The following is an 18,410-nucleotide window of genomic DNA, read 5'->3' on the forward strand; positions in this document are numbered from 1 at the left end:
GGGAGAAGGAGGTTAAGCCTCTACCCTCACAAGGCAGACAGCTGTGTCCAGGACGGAGAAGCACACATGGATAAGCAAACGACTAATGGTAATGCGGCCAAGGTGAAGCGTAACGGGCGATGTGTTCAGGCAGATGTCCGGGGCAACCCCCACAGCGGAGGGACCTCTACACATGGCCTGAGGGATGAAAAGAGGCCCATCTGTTTCAAGGAGCCAGAGAAGCCCTCTCCTGAGAGCGAGATTAGCACGTGCAAAGGTCCTGAGGAACAGAGGAGTCTGCAGTGTCCAAGGCAGGACAGCTGTATGTGGCTGCAACAGTGCAGGTGGGGGCACCCGGGGGGGGGGGGGGAGTGGGGGCGGGGGGGGCAGAGGAGGGGACAGGATAAGAAGAAGACAAGTAGCAGAGGCCAGACCGTGAAGATCCCAACAGACCACAGTCAGGAGTTTGTACTTTCTTCTAAAAGCAACAGGAGGGGCACCTGGGTGGCTCGGTGGGTTAAGCGTCCGACTTCGGCTCAGGTCATGATCTCACGGTCCGTGAGTTCGAGCCCCGGGCCAGGCTCTGTGCTGACCGCTCAGAGCCTGGAGCCTGTTTCCAATTCTGCGTCTCCCTCTCTCTCTGCCCCTCCCCTGTTCACGCTCTGTCTCTCTCTGTCTCAAAAATAAATAAACGTTAAAAAAAAATATTTTTTAATAAAAATAAAATAAAATAAAATAAATAAAAGCAACAGGAAACCAATGAAGAGTTTAGGCAGGTGACTTGATTTACATTTTTGAGACAATGAACATTACTATCATTGTTGTGGTGTTTCTTATGTTATTAATGTGGCTGAAACACCGGACCAAAATTATCACCCTTTTTGAGTATTAAAACACTGCCCTCGGGGGACCGGGTGGCTCAGTCAGTTAAGTGTCCGACTTCAGCTCAGGTCACAATCTCATGGTTCATGGGTTTGAGCCCTGCATCGGGCTCTCTGCTGACCGTTCAGAGCCTGGAGCCTGCTTTGGATTCTGTGTCTCCCTCTCTCTCTCTCTCTCTGCCCCTCCCCTGCTTGTGCCCTGTCTCTCGCAGTCTCTCAAAAATAAATACACGTTGGGGCACCCGGGTGGCTCAGTCGGTTGGGCGTCCGACTGTGGCTCGGGTCATGATCTCACCGTTCGTGGGTTCGAGCCCCGCGTCGTGCTCTGTGCTGAAAGCTCAGAGTCTGGAGCCTGCTTCGGATTCTGTGTCTCCTTCTCTCTCTGACCCTCCCTGGCTCACATTCTGTCTGTCTCTCTCTCTCTCAAAAATAAATAAACATTAAAAAAATTTTTTTAATAAATAAACATTTAAAAAATTAAAAAAAAACCAAAACACTGCCCTCGTTCTTTCCCTGTCCTGTCCCTGTGGCCCCAGGGTCTGCCCTTAGGAGCAGCTAATGTTACTGTCATGCCCCATCAGACCTGGTGAAACTGCCCTCTGCACCCACCTCCCCAGCCTCCTCCCTGACCAAGTTCCACCCACTCTATTTGGGGGACTCTCCACACATGGGAACATCCTCCAGCTGCGTTCCTCCAAAGCCTCGTGATGGGGACAAGGATGCCCCACGGACAGCCGGACATGGTGGGGGCAGGTGGAGGGAACACCCCTGTTGAAACTAATTCTCAGCTTCCTTAGGGGAACTCAGAACCCACCCAGCCCTCACCTGGCAACGAGGACAGCCGTCCCTGACACACGCCACAAGAGTCCAAAGTTGTGGACAGGGTACAGACGGGGCATTTTGCACCCCTGCTCTCATTGGGGACCCTGGAGTCTGCTGCTCGCCCACCGGATCGCCCCTCACTTTGACCTAAAAGCACAGGTGAGGACTCAGCGGAAGGGCACCGGCGCCCCCTGGTGGCCGCGCTCTTCCACAGCGGTCCCGCCAGCGGTCTGTTTGCATTCTCTGTCCTTAGCATTTGGCCAACCCTTGACAGATGAAGGGAAATGATGGCTCATTGCTGTTCCAATTTGCATTTCTCTTCCTCTAGCCCTGAGAGCTTGACACTTGTTCATTGAACACTCCGGTTCGTCCTCTGTGGGCTGCCTTGGTATGAAGGTAATACATTTGCTTTGCTGCCTAAGTGGGTCGAGTCGAGACGCTTGGCTACCTGTGGGACAAAGCTGCCTGGCTCAAACAGCCATCCTGATGGCGCGAGCTCTGCTTGTTTAGGAGCAAGAGGCGATCCATCTTTAAGGTCACGTCTCAGAAGCTCTGAGCCCAGCAAGACTGTGCTGGCTTTTTCCTGCTCTGATGGTGCCCCGTGGCCACGCCTGGAGCCCTAATCCCACAGCCCCCGGGCTGTACTGATGTGCTCAGCACCGGGGGAAATGAATGCCAGCCGAAATGAAGTCCTCTGAATAGATCGGCATTCACAGGTATTCATCTCGTGCAGGGTGGTTTATCAACGTGCACAGAGACTCAGCCATGAAAATGCTTGCCACGGTGTCGTTTGTAATAGCAAAAAGAAAGCAAAAGAGGAAGAAAAACAGAAAAGGATCACACCGTCAAATGTCTCTACCTGTCCAACGTCGGGTTCTGACTACATAAGGAATGATACAGCCCTCCATGGAATGTGCTTTGGAGCTACCCAAGGTCACATTGCAGAAGAATACACAATGTCACGGGAGGCTGTTCAGGAGTCTTGACTCGGGGTTCACGGACTCTCGAGGAGGTGCTTCTGGAAGGGACACGGCATCACCTGAGACGCTTCTTGAAGCACCCTGAGCCCCACTCCAGCCCAACAGAACCTGAACTTCTGGCTGGGAAGGCAGGAGTCCTCACAAGCTCTCCAGATGATTCTTACGTATGCTCAAGGGTGAGACGTGATGCCACGGGGAAACGAAAATCGTCCAGAACCACGCAGGTGTATTAAGAGGGGGAAAAAGCTAGTTACATGCAAATTCAGTATACATAAAAGCAATCCCATTCACGTGTGTGTGCCTGTGTGTGCGTGTATGTAGGTGTGTGTGTACTGATAGGTACCGAAAATTAACAGCAATTACCTCTAGAGCACAGTTCCTCATGCTGGGCACTATGAACCTTTGGGTCCAGATAACTCTTTGTGGTGGGGGCCGTGCTGTGCACTGTAGGGTGCCTACCCGCACCCCTGCTCTCTGCCCACCAGACACCTGTCGCACACATAGCAGTAACGATAAGAAGTGTCTCCACGCTTTGCCAAATGTCCCCTTGGGGACAGGATGGCACCAGGTTGAAAACCACCACCCTAAATAGAAGGTATGACAGATCGTCTTTGACTTTGTTTTCGGTCTATCTGCCCGTTGTCTTTAGTTTTTTCCCTAGAACTTAAGGTATTTTCGTCATGTAACAAACAAACAAAAAAAAAATGGTGTTTCTTAACGTGCCATTTGCCCGTGCTATCAAACAAAATACACGCAGATGAAAAGATACTCACGTTAGTATTTATAGGAAATAAGCTAATTTTATTATGATCTTAAAATAATTATGGCAAAGCACATAAAAAGGCCTTCCAAACGTCATTATTTCTTAAGAGGCTTTAAAATATTTACAACCTTTGGAATAGACAGCCAGATTTTAAGTATATCGTAAAGAAGCAATTATGATATATGGGAAATGCTTTACAAAGATAGTGGATTTTTGCAGAAGCCCTTAAAAAAACCCACCAGGATAAACACTCTAACGCTGACAATAGGAAGACTATGGCACATGCATCTGATGAACTTTAACACAGTAGCAAAATGATATTTACAAAGCCTTGAAAACCAAGTGGAGGAAAGGTTCATGCTCTATTGTTAAGTGGGGGGGAAATGGATACAAAATTGGACATGTCAGATCAGATCACCAGTGGCAAGCATAATAATGACAATGAAAAGAACGCCGTGAATCTCATTTCACCTCTGGGAAATAAAACAGGGTGTTAAAGTGATCGTCAACCCAACAGTAGTGTCCTAAGTGATGTTTTCTCTCTACTCTTCCAAAATGTCCACGTTTTCTGTAATAGGCATGTATGTATTTACGGTGAGAGAGAATAGTAAAATTTCTTTTTAAAAATAAAATGATCACAAAAATGTGCCGAAGTTTCCAGGAAGAAATAGGTCTCCGTATTGATCCGCACACTAATTTCCATCCAGATGAAAAACATAACTTTGTTCAAAAAATTAAACATATTCAGAAAGTACAATATAAACTAAGTGCGATTGTACCGGCATTTATCAGCTCTGGGAGGGATAAAACGTCAGGAGGATTGTACTACGCAGCCGGTCAGAAGAGCTGTAGGCAGTAACGTGATGATAGAAAACAATTGTTATGAGAAACAAACCGCATAATGTGTTTTTCCCCCCAACCTGGGATCACATTCTTCTAAAAAAAAAACAGAGGATCCCATTTAAAAGGAGAGAAGGGGCGCTGGGTGGCTCAGTGGGTTAAGCGGCAGACTCCTTGATTTCAGCTCAGGTCATGATCTCGCGGTCAGGGACTCGAGCCCCGCGTCGGGCTCCAAGTCGGGCTCTGCACTGGGCACGGAACCTGCTAAAGATTCCCTCTCCCTCTACCGCTCGTGTTCCCTCTCTCTCTCAAAAAAAAATAAAAGGAGATAAAAGAATTTGAGTTTGGTGAGAATTCACTACCCGAGACCAGATCTCAGCTGCCTCATCGATGTTGATCTAACGCGCTCACATTCATCCAGGGTGATAGACAATTCCAGCTCACGGGAAATAATTGCCGCAAAGACAACCCTCCGTGCATTTGTCAGGCGATATTTGCCCAACCTGGCCATTCGCAGGTGGCTCCAGTGAGTTCTCTTGTTAGGTCACTCCTCGGGCTTGGATGTGGACACAGACTATATCTTACAATAGACCTCAAAGAGAGAGGCAGCTGCGTGCATTCGGTAGAAAATAGAAAAAGGCATGGCCAGGTTGACCACAACGATCCAGGGTTCAAAGCCAAAGACGATCTCCTCTAATCCGTTGTCGTACTCGGGGCGGCAGCCGAAGGCAGGAGGGACCCAAAGCTACAAGAGAAGAGGGGCCCATGCCAGCAGCCGCCTGGGGAGCCCGACGCGACCCCCCAGGCGCCGGCCTGGACTCGGGGACTCAGAGTTACACCTGTCCCTGCAACGTCCCCCTGGAGGTCTCCAAATCCAACGAGCCTGCCTGACTCTTCTGGCCTCCTCAGCCCCCTCCCGAGTGGATGCTGCTCACACCCACCCGACTCTCTCTGTCCCCACAGCCCTCACCTTGGTCGGGACCTCAGTATCCCCTGCCTGAACTGCCACAGTGCCTCCAAATGCCCCCGCCCCAACTCCAGCAGACGCCTTCCATCCACCCTGACCCTGCTGTGGAAGCGATCTTTACAAAGGGCACATCTGACCTTGCCACTCTTCTGCTTGTCACGCGCCAGTGGCTCCCAGGAGCCTTCAGGACAAAGTCCAGATTTCCTCAGTGACGGGGCACTGAGTTTGATTGCAATTAACTACCACCAACTCCCTCACCACGCCCTTCACTTCAGCCTCCGAAGGCTGGATGTGACTCTCCTCCAAGCCTTCAGGGCTTTGCTCCTGCCTCTCCCTCTATCAAGGGCTCTCTGTCTTCCTTCTTCGGCTGAATCCTACCTTCTTCCAAGTCCTGAGACACTCCTCCTTCCAGGAAGCCCTCCATGATCTAACCAGGCTGGGAAGGAGCTCCTATGTGCACAGCCCCCCAGGCTTACCTACAGCAGAGGTCACCCGTTTATCACACCCGTCTTTACATCCCAACATTGGTGCCTGGAGACCCCAGCCACGTGGGGCTTTCTGACTTGACCTGGAGAGACAGCCCAAGCCTTGCTCACATCCCCCTGCTTAGGGGAGGAGCCCCTGCTTTGGAGCCGGACCTGGGTTTGCGGCACTCACAGAGTGCCATTTAACCTCCCCGAGCCTCAGTTTCCTCAGCTGGAAGGTGGGACTACAGACACCTGTCACAGAGGGCTCGCATGAGAATAAAATGGCAACTACGTCTGCAAAACCTAAAGCAGTGACCTATCGTTGCTGTTGCTTGCGGAAGCTACGCACTGGTCCTGCCTCCGTCTCCCCGCCCCAGGTCCTCCTCCTCCACCTCCCCTGCTACAGCCGGTCTCCTGGGCCTGCTTCTCTTTTACACTGCACACTTCTGGAACTTTCTCCACCCTTGCATGGTGGCAGGCAGCCTCTTGGATGGCCGCCCCCTGCCCCCCACCGATCCCACCTCCTGGGAGTCACGTCCTTGTGGAAGCCCCTCCCCTTGAGTCAGGCTGAGCCTCATGACTCGCTTCAAACATCAGAATGTGACAGAAGGCGTGAGACGTCACCTCTGAGATTAGGTGGCAGAAGGACTGGGGAGTCCTGCAAGAGAGGAAGCCGGCCGCCCTGTTGTGTGTGACCTGCCCCGTGGCGAGGCCCCGCGGCCAGGAGCGGAGGGAGGTCGGGAACTCACGCCCTCAGCCCAACAACCCACCAGGAAGTGAATCCCGCCAACAGCCACGTAAGTGGGTTTGGAAAGATCCCCCGGCGGTCAGCTGAGCAGAGGCACCGGCTAAGCCACGCTGGGATTCCCGACCTCCAGACTCCACAACATTAACAACCAGGTGTTGTTCAAGCTGCCGAGCGCGGGGTAATTCCTGACACAGCGGCAGGAACTGATGCACCGTTTCACTAGCCTCTCCGTGCGGTCCCCTCTGTATCTCTGCCCACTGTGACCTCAGGCTCCGTGACCCTTAAGGTGCCTCCAACCACCCTGGCTGGTTCTTCCCGGCTCCTTCCTGCTTCCTCCTTCGCTCAGTCTCTCTCTGTTGGCTGGAGGGCTCACCCCTGGGTGCTCTTCCCTCCCCTACACACGCGACCCCTGAACAAGCTCACCCAGGCTTGGCTGTAAATAAACACCAACTATGGGCCGATGACTGCCCCCGTCTGAATTACTCGCCTGATCTGCCCTCGAGGACCCCACGGGCTACTTGGCGTCTTACTTGCGTCTCAAACTCCCCCTCTCACCCGCGACATCTTCCTCCTCGTGGCCGGTCGCACGCTGGGCATCACCCTCGTGTTCCCTCTTTCCTTCAACACGCTGCACCTGCCAGCCAGCCCATCGGCGAGCCCGGAGGACCGCGCCTCCACGACGCCCTGCGTCAGTGGACCCGTTTCTGTCCACATGCACCTGCCCGGCCATCGCTGTCCCCTGTCACCCAGGCCACCGAGGCGGCCTCCTGACCATCCGGCTTCCACGGCGCCCGACGGGCCCGCTCACCACTCTGCTGCCAGACTCGCTTCTCCTGCGAGACCACATCCCTTCCCACCAGCCCTCACAGCCACTGAAAATGAAATCCGCCCCCTACATGGGATTATAAAGCCCACTGCTGGCTGATCCCTCGCCAGGCCCCCCAACCCCACTGCCCAGGTGTCCCCCACACCCGGGGTCCCCGTCACGTGGCCCACCATCCTCCTCCTCCAATGACATAAGCTCCCTGCCCCGGGGCCTGACCCCGGCTGTTTCCCAGAACACTCACCACCCAGCCCCTGTCACCCCCTGAGGAAGCCCCTCTCACCCGCCTGGGCCTTCTGATCGGAGACGGTGCCAGGCGTGGCCTCGCTGCCTCTCGGCTCGTTCTCTGCGGGGGGCGCTTCGCTAGAAGGGGTCTCCTGCCTGACCGTTTACTGCCAGCCCAGACCTCTGGTTTGCAAGCCCCCTAAGGCATCACTCACAGCCGCGCTGGCCCTCGGTAGCCAGCCGGTGGCTAGATCTTCAGGAGAGAGAGGAACGGAAGGAAGACAGTGGGCAGAGAAGGCAAGGACAGACGACTGGCCCTCTTTCCTGAGATCCAATATTTAGATCTGCCGTGGAGTGTTTTTGCTTTTCATGCCAGTGGGAGGCGGGGCTGTGTCCCCTTCCCTTGAATCCGGGGGGTGCTGCCACTGCTTGACCCAGAGCATGTGGCAGGCAGGACTGATGCCACGCGATATCCACACAGGCCCCGAGAGACTGGAACCTCCAGTTTCGGCAGGTTGGCCGCTGGGCCCCGAGCCGCCACCTAAGAAGCCCCCCGACCCTGAGACCGCCATGCTGGAGAGCCCGTGTGTAGACACTGCAGCCGAGGGTCCCAGCTGAGCCCTCTCAGCCACCCCCACCCCAGCCACCAGACCTTGGGCCCTCGATTCCAGCCCGCCCACCGGCCTCAGTCGATGCCACGAGGAAGAGCTTGACTTTCCCAGCCAAGCTCTGCCAGAATTTCTAACCCTCAAGGTCATAAGACCTAGCTGGTTTTGACCTGCACTGGGGGTCGTTTGTTACACAGCAGTAGGGAACCCAAACATCTGCTTGGATGTCCGCCTGGAGGTCGTGGAGGCGTCTTACGAGTGGACGCGTCCGGTACTAAACCCGGGGTCTTCCTTCCACCCCGAGCCCCTCCCAAGCCTGCCGCCCCTTCGGAGTCCCCAGTCTCCATAAATAGTGTCACCGTGTCCCCGGGAACTCGGGTCAGAACCGGGGAGTTGTTCTTGACATCTCTTCCCCCCTTCACACGTTACCACGTGGCTGATATTGGGGGACATTACGCTAAGTGGGACAAGCCAGTCGCAAAGAGACAAACACTCCGTGAACACTCCACTCACATGAACTGCACGGTGTGGTCGAACCCAGAGGTAGGACGGGGTTGCGGGGGGCCAGGGGGTGGCGGTGGGGAACAGGGGCTTGTTTCCCGGTTACAGAATTTCAGTTTCTCAAGGCGAACGGGTTTCAGCGATGGGTGGTGGTAAGGAATGCCCTTTGCACTCCTGGACCGTATGCTCTGGGATGGTTACAACGCGGGCGCTGGGGTGGCTCAGTGGGTTGAGCGTCTGACTCTTCATTTCGGCTTAGGTCACCATCTCGCGGGTTGTGGGTTTGAGCCCCGTGTCGGGCTCTGCGCTTGACGGTGAGTGTAGAGCCTGCCTGGGATTCTCTCTCCCGCTCTCTCTGCCCCTCCCCACTCGCTCCCTCTAAATCAATCAATCAATCAACTCTTTAAAAAAATAAAATGTGGGGTGCCTGGGTGGCTCAGTCGGTTGAGCATCTGACTTCAACTCAGGTCACAATCTCACAGTCCGTGAGTTCGAGCCCCGCGTCGGGCTCTGGGCTGATGGCTCGGAGCCTGGAGCCTGCTTCCAATTCTGTGTCTCCCTCTCTCTGCCCCTCCCCGTCCATGCTCTGTCTCTCTCTGTCTCGGAGATAAATAAACATCAAAAAAAAAATTTTTTTTAAATAAATAAATAAAATAAAATGATTAAAATGGTAAATATTATGGTAAACGCTTGTGTTACGTGGTATTGCCTACAATTAAAGGTTCGACTGAGTTAAAGAAAAAGCACGAATCGCATCCTGTCACTACCTTAAAACCCTTCGACGGTTTCCTGCTGCATTCAGGATTCCGTCCTGGCTGTGGCTGTGGCTGCTGAGACCCCGCGTGGTCCACCCTGGCGCCTCTCTCGTGTCCCTCCCTTTGCTCGTCGTGCTCAGCCAGGCGGGTCTCCTTCCCGCGCCAGGAGCACGTCCCGCAAGCCCTACTTGGCCATGCATCCACACGCTCCCCGCGGCCTCCCCATGCCCGTCATTCTGCCCAGATGGTCCCCTCCCCCTTCCCCCCCTCCCTAAATCCCACCGTCCCGCCTGCCACCCTCGTCTGTCCCCACGGCCGCTGCCGTCCCCACGTGGATGTGCACACCAGCACCTCCGGCTGCGGCCTCTATTCCCGCACCTGGTCCTGGAGGATGACGAGTCTCACCCTCTGCCAGGGGCTTCACGGCCTCATGGGATGGACCGCGGGTGCGCGTGTGGCCCGTGGGGCTGCTGAGGGCCCCCCCCGGACATCACCCCGCGATGATTTCTGTCTTCCGGCTCACTCCCCGGTGAACAGAGGCAGGGCCTGGGGACACCGGGGGCGGAGCATGGAGGTGAAGAGATGACACGGGTCCCCCTCCCAGGACAGAGCCCTGAGTCCGGCCGTCGGGTCCCAACGGACCATCAGTTACCATCAGAGTCTATCATGGCCATGCGGTTCTTGGTCGAGCTGGTCCGAAACCACAAGCCAAGCGCCTCACCGGCGGTCAAGCAAAGAACCCGTGCGGAAAGCGGCTTTTCTGAACTTGCTGAAAAGAGAGAGATTCCTACCTCTGGGTGTGTACAAAAACAACACACGTTAGGGGGATTCTGGAACCAACTCTGACTTTGTAAGATCTAAGCTGAGGGCACCTGGGTGGTTCAGTCCATTAAGCATCCGACCTCGGCTCAGGTCATGATCTCATGGCTCGTGGGTTTGACCCCCGCATCAGGCTCTGCACTGACAGTGTGGAGCCTGCTTCGGATTCTGTGTCTCCCTCTCTCTCTGCCTCTCTCTCTCTCTCTTTCCAAAAAGAAAATAAATAAATAAAAACATTAACAAAGAAAGATCTGAGTGGATACATGCCTCTCTGGAATACAAGCCTCACATAAAACGCAGCCCCGCGATAGTCACTAATCTGTCTCTCTCTCTCCCGTTCGGCTCCTTCATTCCCTGCTGTGCCCAGCACATGCTCCAGAAATGTCTATTCCATGAAAGACGCGGGCCCACCTGGACCCAGACTCGCCTGGGACCCCTTCTCCCTTCAGAGCTCCTCGTAACCGTCTGCCGGGCTGGAGGGGGTCCGAGGTCTGGGTGGCCCAAAGCAAGAATCAGGTTTGATGGGCAGACACGTGGCCATCTCGGCTTCAGAGGGACCCTCCCAGCGTTGTGGCCTTAGCGTGACATCAAAATGGGCGGTCCCTGGGCACGCCCCCGCTGAAACTAGGCGGAGGAAGCTCGAAAGCCAGGGAGCTGGCGGGGAAACGGCATAGCCCTGGCGGCCTGGAAGCTGGCGGCTGCAGAGAACTGACCCTGACGACAGGCGTCCCCACCCTCCCGCCAGCCACGGTCATTTCGAGGCCCGTGTGGTGCCAGAGGCAGCTGGCCCCTCCTACTGAATGGATCCCAACAAGGCACGGGGCTCTCTCTTCCTTTGTCCTCTCTCCATCCCTGCGGCCACTGCCCTGGGCCAGGGGGCCATCATTTCCCATCTGGGCTGCTTCAGGGCTTCCGTCCAGGTGTCCCCGCCCTTGGGCTCGCCTGTCTCCATCCTTCCCGCCCACCGCTGCTAAGGGGATCCATCCAAGACACAAACCGAGAGGGTCCCCTATGGCCCTCAGCACGAGGACCAGACCCGGCCGGGCTGACGAAGCTCCGCTCAAGCCAGACCCACAGGCGAGACCCGCCTTGCTCTTTCCCCCGCCGCGGCTCTCCCCGACGTGTGTGGAATTCATGCGGAACTACTTTGCTGCTCCCCAAGTAGGCCGTGGCGGCTTCCGCCTCTGTGTCTTTGAACCGCGCGCCCTCTGCGCTCGGTGCTTGCCTTGGCCACCTGGTAAACCTCCAACCGGTCCTCAGAACCCGGGCAGCCGAAACGGAGTTACCATACGCCTTCCATGTTGCTACTTGCCATCAGAGGCTGCAGGCTGGAAACCATCCACTTCCCCGGCCTCCCTCGCGGCTAGGGGTGGCCATGGGAAAGCCGCTGCCTGGCACTAGTCCTTCCTCGTGTCTCAAGCCCCGATGTGATGCGTGGTGCTGCTGCAGCCACTCTGTGACCGCGTGGCAGTCCGCACCACACGAAGCGTGGTCGAGTGGAAAGACGGACAGCACCTAGATCCTTGATCAAAGGGCTCAGCTGCTGGACCAACCCCGAATAGCCAACCTTCGGGATTCTCATCTTTAAGACTGAAGAGACTGCTGGCCAAGCTTTCTGTTCTTTGCAGCCAAAAGCTCTCCTGAGTCTGGGCCTCACCTCAAGCATCCCCGACTCACTAAAGTCCCTCCCTGGATCCATGCTCCCGTTACACTTTGCACATACTCTGTGCCAACACTTGCCCTACTCGCTGTATGTTTTCCTTGTGTCCCTTCCCCCTATACTGTGACCTCTCTGAGGAAGAGGTTATTGGGGAAGGTCATCCAAAAGAAGTGACCGCCAGTCGGCCCCCCGAGCCCTCACAGGCTCCTCACCCGCCCCCTCCCTTGTCCTTGGAACGTGGGTTCTCCATGCCCTTTTCGCTCCCAGAAGCTGCTCCAAGGACACAGCCCTGAAATAATGATGTGGCGTTGAGAACACCTGCACGGCATGCACGACCGAACCCAGTTAAGCCTCTCTCTGCATATAGACTTCTGCCATCTAGCAGGCAGGTACAGGGACCCCACTCGTCTTGCTGCTGCCCAAGACAAGCCTCGTGTGTAAGTTCCCCTCACCTATTAAAACCGTCACCTACAAAAAATAAAAAAATAAAAAAATAAAAAATAAAAAATAAAACCATCACCTACAAAGCTGGAGTGGCCTCCTTCCGCCTCTCCCTGCCCTCCGTGGGGCAGGTCTGTTACAGATCTCCCCCGGGAGGGCTGCTGACCAACAGAGATGGGGGTCTTGTCACCTGCAATCGTTAGCCCCGACCCCAGCCCCTGGCACACGGCAGTGCTCAGTAAGTGGGTTTGTGGAGGAGACGCCTTCATTCCAGCCTCATTTTTTCACCCCACACTTACATCATTTTGATAATAAGCTTCCCTCACTCCTTCTCTGGGCGGGGGGGAAAGAAAAGCAAGGAACATAGATCGTGTTTAAGGTGAATAACTTAATGCACGTTACCGAAATATTGCAGAGGAACAGAAAGGCTGCGATGTTCCTCAAGACGCTTCTCTTGCCGTCGCCCTGCAAGAAACCGGGGCGGCAGGCGGGGCCCGGGGTCCCTTCCCGGCTCCCCTCGCCCCCCTCTCCGCCACAGCCTTCTCTCAGACCCGTGTTTCCGTTGGCCGCGCGGAGCATCTCGCCGCCTGGGGAAGCCGCGTCCCCGGCCACAGCCCCGTTCCCGAGGCCGGAAGAGGAGAGGGGAGTGGCATTGCCGCTGCAGACGGTGACCATTCGCAGGGTTCTGATGTCCTCCGACAGCGTCTCCGGCTCTCGGTGGATAGACTCAATGATGAAGAGGTTCTGGACGTATTTCTCAACAATCATCAGGACGGAGTAGGGCAGGTTGAACCAGGTGTAGGGGGGGCAGGCTTCGGCACAGAGCACGGCCAAGATGGAACCCCAGGAGATGAGCGAGGAGCTGGAGGCGGTGCCCACCAAGAGGTCGGCATCCAGTTTGCGGGCCGGGCTTCTGGACTCATCCAGCGATTTCGGGTCTATCCTGTAAATCCGGATGCCAAGCAGCCCGGCGGCCCCCATGAGTATCAGCAAGGCGATGGCATACAGGTAGAACATGATGAGCGCCGACTCGCTCTTGGATTTGGAGCGCCCGATCTGAATCAGATACACCCCCACGACCCCGATCGTGGCGGCCAGCACGCTCAGGCCCAGGACCGAGCCTGCCACGACCCCGCGGAACTTGAACCGCACGCTCTGACGCTGGTGGCTGTCCACTTTGCGTCCGATGTTTTTCCACAGGACGTAGAGCATCATGGAAGCCAGGATCTGATACTCTATGTTGAAGGGATAGAGGTAGTAGATCCCGTGCGAGATGGCCGAGCAGAGCGTCGGGAGCGAGCAGTTACACGGCGGCGTGTGGTCGTCCAAGACTGGGGGCGAGAGAGAATGCACGGGAGGGAGGTTGGCATGTTGAGTGGGCAGGTGGAAGGGCATGAGTAAACAGCGTCACTGAGGAGTCACACGTGGCTTTTCCCGTTGAATTAAAGCTTTGTGTTGTGCCTTGTTATCACGTTTGATATCGTGGCTAAATTGACGGCCATGACTACCCCCCAATGAGCACTACCTCCATGAGTCACATTATACCCATCGATCCGTACCTACACCAGCCCTTTGAAATGGTATTATACAAATTTGCGAACATGCAAAGATGTCCACAAGATTTTGCATAAGAGAAGCTCGCTGAGGAGGAGAGAGTATAATTCCATTTTTATAAATTATAGATGTATGGATGATAGACAGACACATAGAAGAAATCTGGAAAGATAGAAGCTAAAATGTCAACAATGGTTATTTCTGGGTGGGAAAGTGGCAGGCAAATTTTTTTTTTTTCCTTTCTGTTTTTCTTTCTGGGTTTTTTTTTTTTTTTTCAGTAAAAGAAAGTTCTATTGTGTCTCTTTCCCCCAGCTTCATGGATTTGTGGAGATATCATTGGCATGTAACACTGTGTAAGTGTAAGGTGTCTAGTGTATTACTTTCCTCCAAGTTTTGCTTCCTTGTATCCTCTAAACTTTCTATGTGCATATGATTTACATGTGTGATTTTTAAATTATTTTTTATTTTTATTGACTTTTTTTGAGAGAGAAAAAGAGAGCACACAAGCAGGGGAGGGGCAGAGGGAGAGGGAGAGAGAGAGAGAGAGAGAGAGAGAGAGAGAGAGAGAGAGAGAGAGAATCCCAAGCAGGTTCCACGTCCAGGACAGAGTCCCACACGGGGCTTGAATTTACAACAGTGAGGTCATATCCTGAGCCCAAATCAAGAGTCAGATGCTTAATGGACTGAGCCACCCAGGTGCCCCTAAAATTTTTTTAAGTAACTTTATGAGGGAAAATGCCCCTTCTCCTGAGCAAAGCGTTTCCTCTTGAGAATATTGGATACTAGCACGTGTAGTGTGAGACGGGAATCATCAAACTCCAATGCTTGGCACACGAGTTGGCACCAATTTCCGGAAGGCACTTGGCAATGGTATACAGAGCGATTTCATAACAAGGAGGGCACGTGCTATACATAAATAAGAAAATATGTAACAGAAGCCTTAAAGATGATGCAGCTGTAGTCTCGGACCTAGAATTCCAATCTGTTTTGAGGGACGAGTCAAAAATGTAATCAAAGCCAAAAAGTGTAATCAAAGCATTAGGTAAAACCGTGTGTGTGTGTGTGTGTGTGTGTGTGCGCGCGCACGCACTGGAGAGAGAAAAAGAGAAACATTTCAGTGTCCAACAATTTAGAAACTGTTAAGCGAATTTTGATACATTCATACAATGGAATAGAAGGCTGCCATTAAAAATTATAATGAAGTTGTGTTTTAATGGTACAGGAAAGTGATCATGTTACATAACAATGGAAACAAGTAAGAATAAAATGTATACACAGCATTTTTAAAATGCGTGTCACAAGGGGGCACCCGGGTGGCTCAGTTGGTTAAGTGTGCAACTCTTTTTTTTTTTTAATTTTTTTTTTTTAACATTTATTTATTTTTGAGACAGAGAGAGACAGAGCATGAACAGGGGAGGGGCAGAGAGAGAGGGAGACACAGAATCTGAAACAGGCTCCAGACTCTGAGCTGTCAGCACAGAGCCCAACGCGGGGCTCGAACTCACGGACCGTGAGATCATGACCTGAGCCGAAGTCGGACGCTTAACCGACCAAGCCACCCAGGCGCCCCAAAGTGTGCAACTCTTAATATCAGCTTGGGTCACGATCTCATGGTCATGGGATCGAGCCCCACATCGGGCTCCAAGCTGACAACACGGAGCCTGCTTAGGATTCTCTCTCTCTCTCTCCCTCTCTCTCTCTCTCTCTCTCTCTCTGCCCCTCCTCTGCTTGTGTGCGTGCACTCTCTCTCTCTCTCTTTCTCAAAATAAATAAATTAATTAAATGAAAAAAATAAATACATATCACAGCTCAGCACTCAGTTATGAAATCAATTTAGTGGGTAGCTGCCAATGTATTTTTTAAACAGAAAGGACTTGTCATGGAATAGAATGGAATGGAATGGTACCAGATAGAAATTTGAAAGTGTCTCCGATACAGCAAGGTTATTATTTCGTGGCATATGTGTCCACACGTAGAGATGTGCACTTGAGCTACCGTGCAAGTTCTATTTCTTATTGTAGGCTGTAGTCAAAAAAATAAAAAGATTGAATATATACACTATGGCCTTAACTACAGATAAAGAAATAGGACACGACAAAGAAATAACCTGATATTAACAGCACGTAACTGCATTTCTGGGTAGGTGCTACTGTAGGGTTTTTTTTTTCTTTACACTTTGTCACTGCCTTAATGCGTGACTTGTAGAGACCAGTTATAAAATCACATGGAAAGCCTGTGGCAGCACAAATCACCTTCACTTTTGCAGAACCCTGCACTTTTCACCGCACAACCGGTTTCCCACCTCTCGTAACCCAAGGCGCTCCTGTGCAAAATCAGGGGAAGAAATCAAGGAGAAAGGTTCAGATCAACGGAATGTGAGAGCTGACAGAGTCTTTTCTTTGTAGATCAATCTAATTCCATCTTTCCACAGAGGTTCCTGGAGCCAGATCAGATCCGGGTTTCATCATTTACTTGCTGTGTGGACTTGGGCTAGTTACTTAACTTCTCTGTGGTTTGATGTTTTCATCCGTATGGTAAGGTCAACACTGACTACCCCACGGTGTTTTGAGAATTAAATGAGCCGCACGAAGGGACTAGAACAGCGTGTCAGGCCCTCAGCAAACACTTGGGAAGTTTGCTTTGTTTTCATTGCTATCACTGACACCAATGAGGAAACGAGAGTTGACGAGAGAGAAGGACTTTCCCAAGAGTCGGCTGCCGGTGGAGAGCGGGGGTTGGGGGTTAGAGAAACAGCGTGTGCCCTGACTTCACCATCCCCACCCCACTGGTAAGGAAGCAGGTTTTTTTTTTAAGTTTACTTATTTATTTTGAGAGAGAGAGCAAGTGAGTGAAGGAGGGGCAGAGAGGGAGAGAGAGAGAATCCCAAGCAGGCTCCACACTGTCAGTGCAGAGCCCGATGTGGGGCTCGAACTCACACACCGTCAAATCGTGACCTGAGCTGAGATCAAGAGTCACATGCTTAACCAACTGAGCCACCCAGATGTCCCTGGTAAGAAAGCTGTTTTAAAGTCGCCCTGGGCGACGGGCCTGGGGTCATACAGTGAGTGTACCTGAGTAATACATTAAAGCTAAAAGGACTCCCTGAAAGAACCTGGTTCAGGTCCCCTCACTTTATGAATGAGAAAAGGGAGGCCCAGAGACGTTGAATGGTTACCAAAAGTCACACAGCCAGGACGTGATGAGAACATCCCCAAATCTAGGCTATCCGGTTCCCAGCACATTTCCGCCCTGCACATTCCTCTCAGCCCCACTGTTCTAATAGAGAAGCGACAGGTCATAAACGCGAAAGAACTTTGGAAGGAGGTGTGGCGGGCTCTCAAACAGGAGCAGGGTGGGGGTGGGGGTTGGGGATAAGGATGGGCCATAGGTGCAAGCCGGAGAGAGAAAAAAAAAAAAAAAAAAAAAAAAAACCACTTCAAATGAACTCAAACCAATTAACGACAACCCTGAGACCTCTCTGGGTATTTCAAAGCTATACTTTTAGTAGAAAGAACGGGTAATAGAGACTTAATTAAAAACACAATGACTGCCAATCTTCCCTAGCTGTAAACAAAGACATTCACTTCCATACCAAACTGTACCGTGAGAAATGGTACCCTAAATGATAACCCTTGGGTCCGGCAAGTCCCTGAGTCACTGAGGAAACCATTAATTACCCTCAGCACGTCCTACTTACGTAACCAGAACGAGGGACTCAGGAGGTTTTGAAAGACTTTCAACAACAGATGATTGTCTGGCCAACGTTGAGGTGGAAGGACCCTGCAGTTCTTTGGAACCTGCCTCTCCGACTCTGAACTTTTCTGGTCTCTGCAGCCTTCTAAGAGGTTCCAGCACGGGGACGGGACAACTCTTATCACTCACCTATTGTGACGTTCCCAAAGCCCAGCGTGATGAGACGTTCCTTATGTTCATTAAGTTGGTGCTTTGACTCATTCAGGACACCATTGGTCCACAGAAGCAGGTTAGTGAACACTGAGTGGATGACCCCAAACCTGAAAAACACAAGGACTCAGTTACTGAGCCGCCCTGGGAAGCTCCGAGCCCCATGGGGTGAGATGGAGACATTGTGCACACACACTCCCACATGCACGCACACACACACACACACACACACACACACACACACACACCACGGAATACTACTCAGCAATGAAAAAGAATGATGGAACAAGGTGGATGGAACTAGAGGGTATGATGCTAAGTGAAATAAGCCAGTCAGAAAAAGGTATCATACATTTTCACTCGTATGTGGAATTTGAGAAACTTCACAGAAGACCATAGGGGAAGGGAAAGAAAAATAAGTTACAAACAGAGAGGGAGGCAAACCATAAGAGATTTTTAAATGAAGAGAAAAAAAACGAAGGGTGGAAGGTGTCGGGGGGTGGGGGGCGGGGAAAATGGGTGATGGGCATTGAAGAGGGCACTTGTTGGGATGAACACTGGGTGTTGTATGTAAGTGATGAATCATGGGAATCTACTCCTGAAGACGACTACTCTGTATACGCTATTTGTTAGCTGACATGACAATAAACAATTTAAAAAAAAAGAAAAAGAAA

At 52.6% G+C, this 18,410-nt stretch overlaps 1 protein-coding gene across 1 annotated transcript in view; it reads right to left on the reverse strand.

Moving 5' to 3' along the window:
* Window positions 1-3,448: 3,448 nt before the first annotated feature.
* Window positions 3,449-18,410, reverse strand: part of OTOP1 (otopetrin 1) — a 36,149-nt gene continuing 21,187 nt past the window's right edge. Inside the window, exons 4-6 of the mRNA XM_058723096.1 lie at window positions 17,716-17,846; window positions 12,682-13,610; window positions 3,449-5,010 (exon numbers count right to left, since the gene is read on the reverse strand). Coding sequence (XP_058579079.1) covers window positions 4,840-5,010; window positions 12,682-13,610; window positions 17,716-17,846 — 1,231 coding nt within the window. The 3' untranslated portion in view covers window positions 3,449-4,839. The remainder of the gene's footprint in view (window positions 5,011-12,681; window positions 13,611-17,715; window positions 17,847-18,410) is intronic.

The sequence above is a fragment of the Neofelis nebulosa genome, chromosome 3 (assembly GCF_028018385.1).
Source record: "Neofelis nebulosa isolate mNeoNeb1 chromosome 3, mNeoNeb1.pri, whole genome shotgun sequence".
Taxonomy (NCBI): domain Eukaryota; kingdom Metazoa; phylum Chordata; class Mammalia; order Carnivora; family Felidae; genus Neofelis; species Neofelis nebulosa.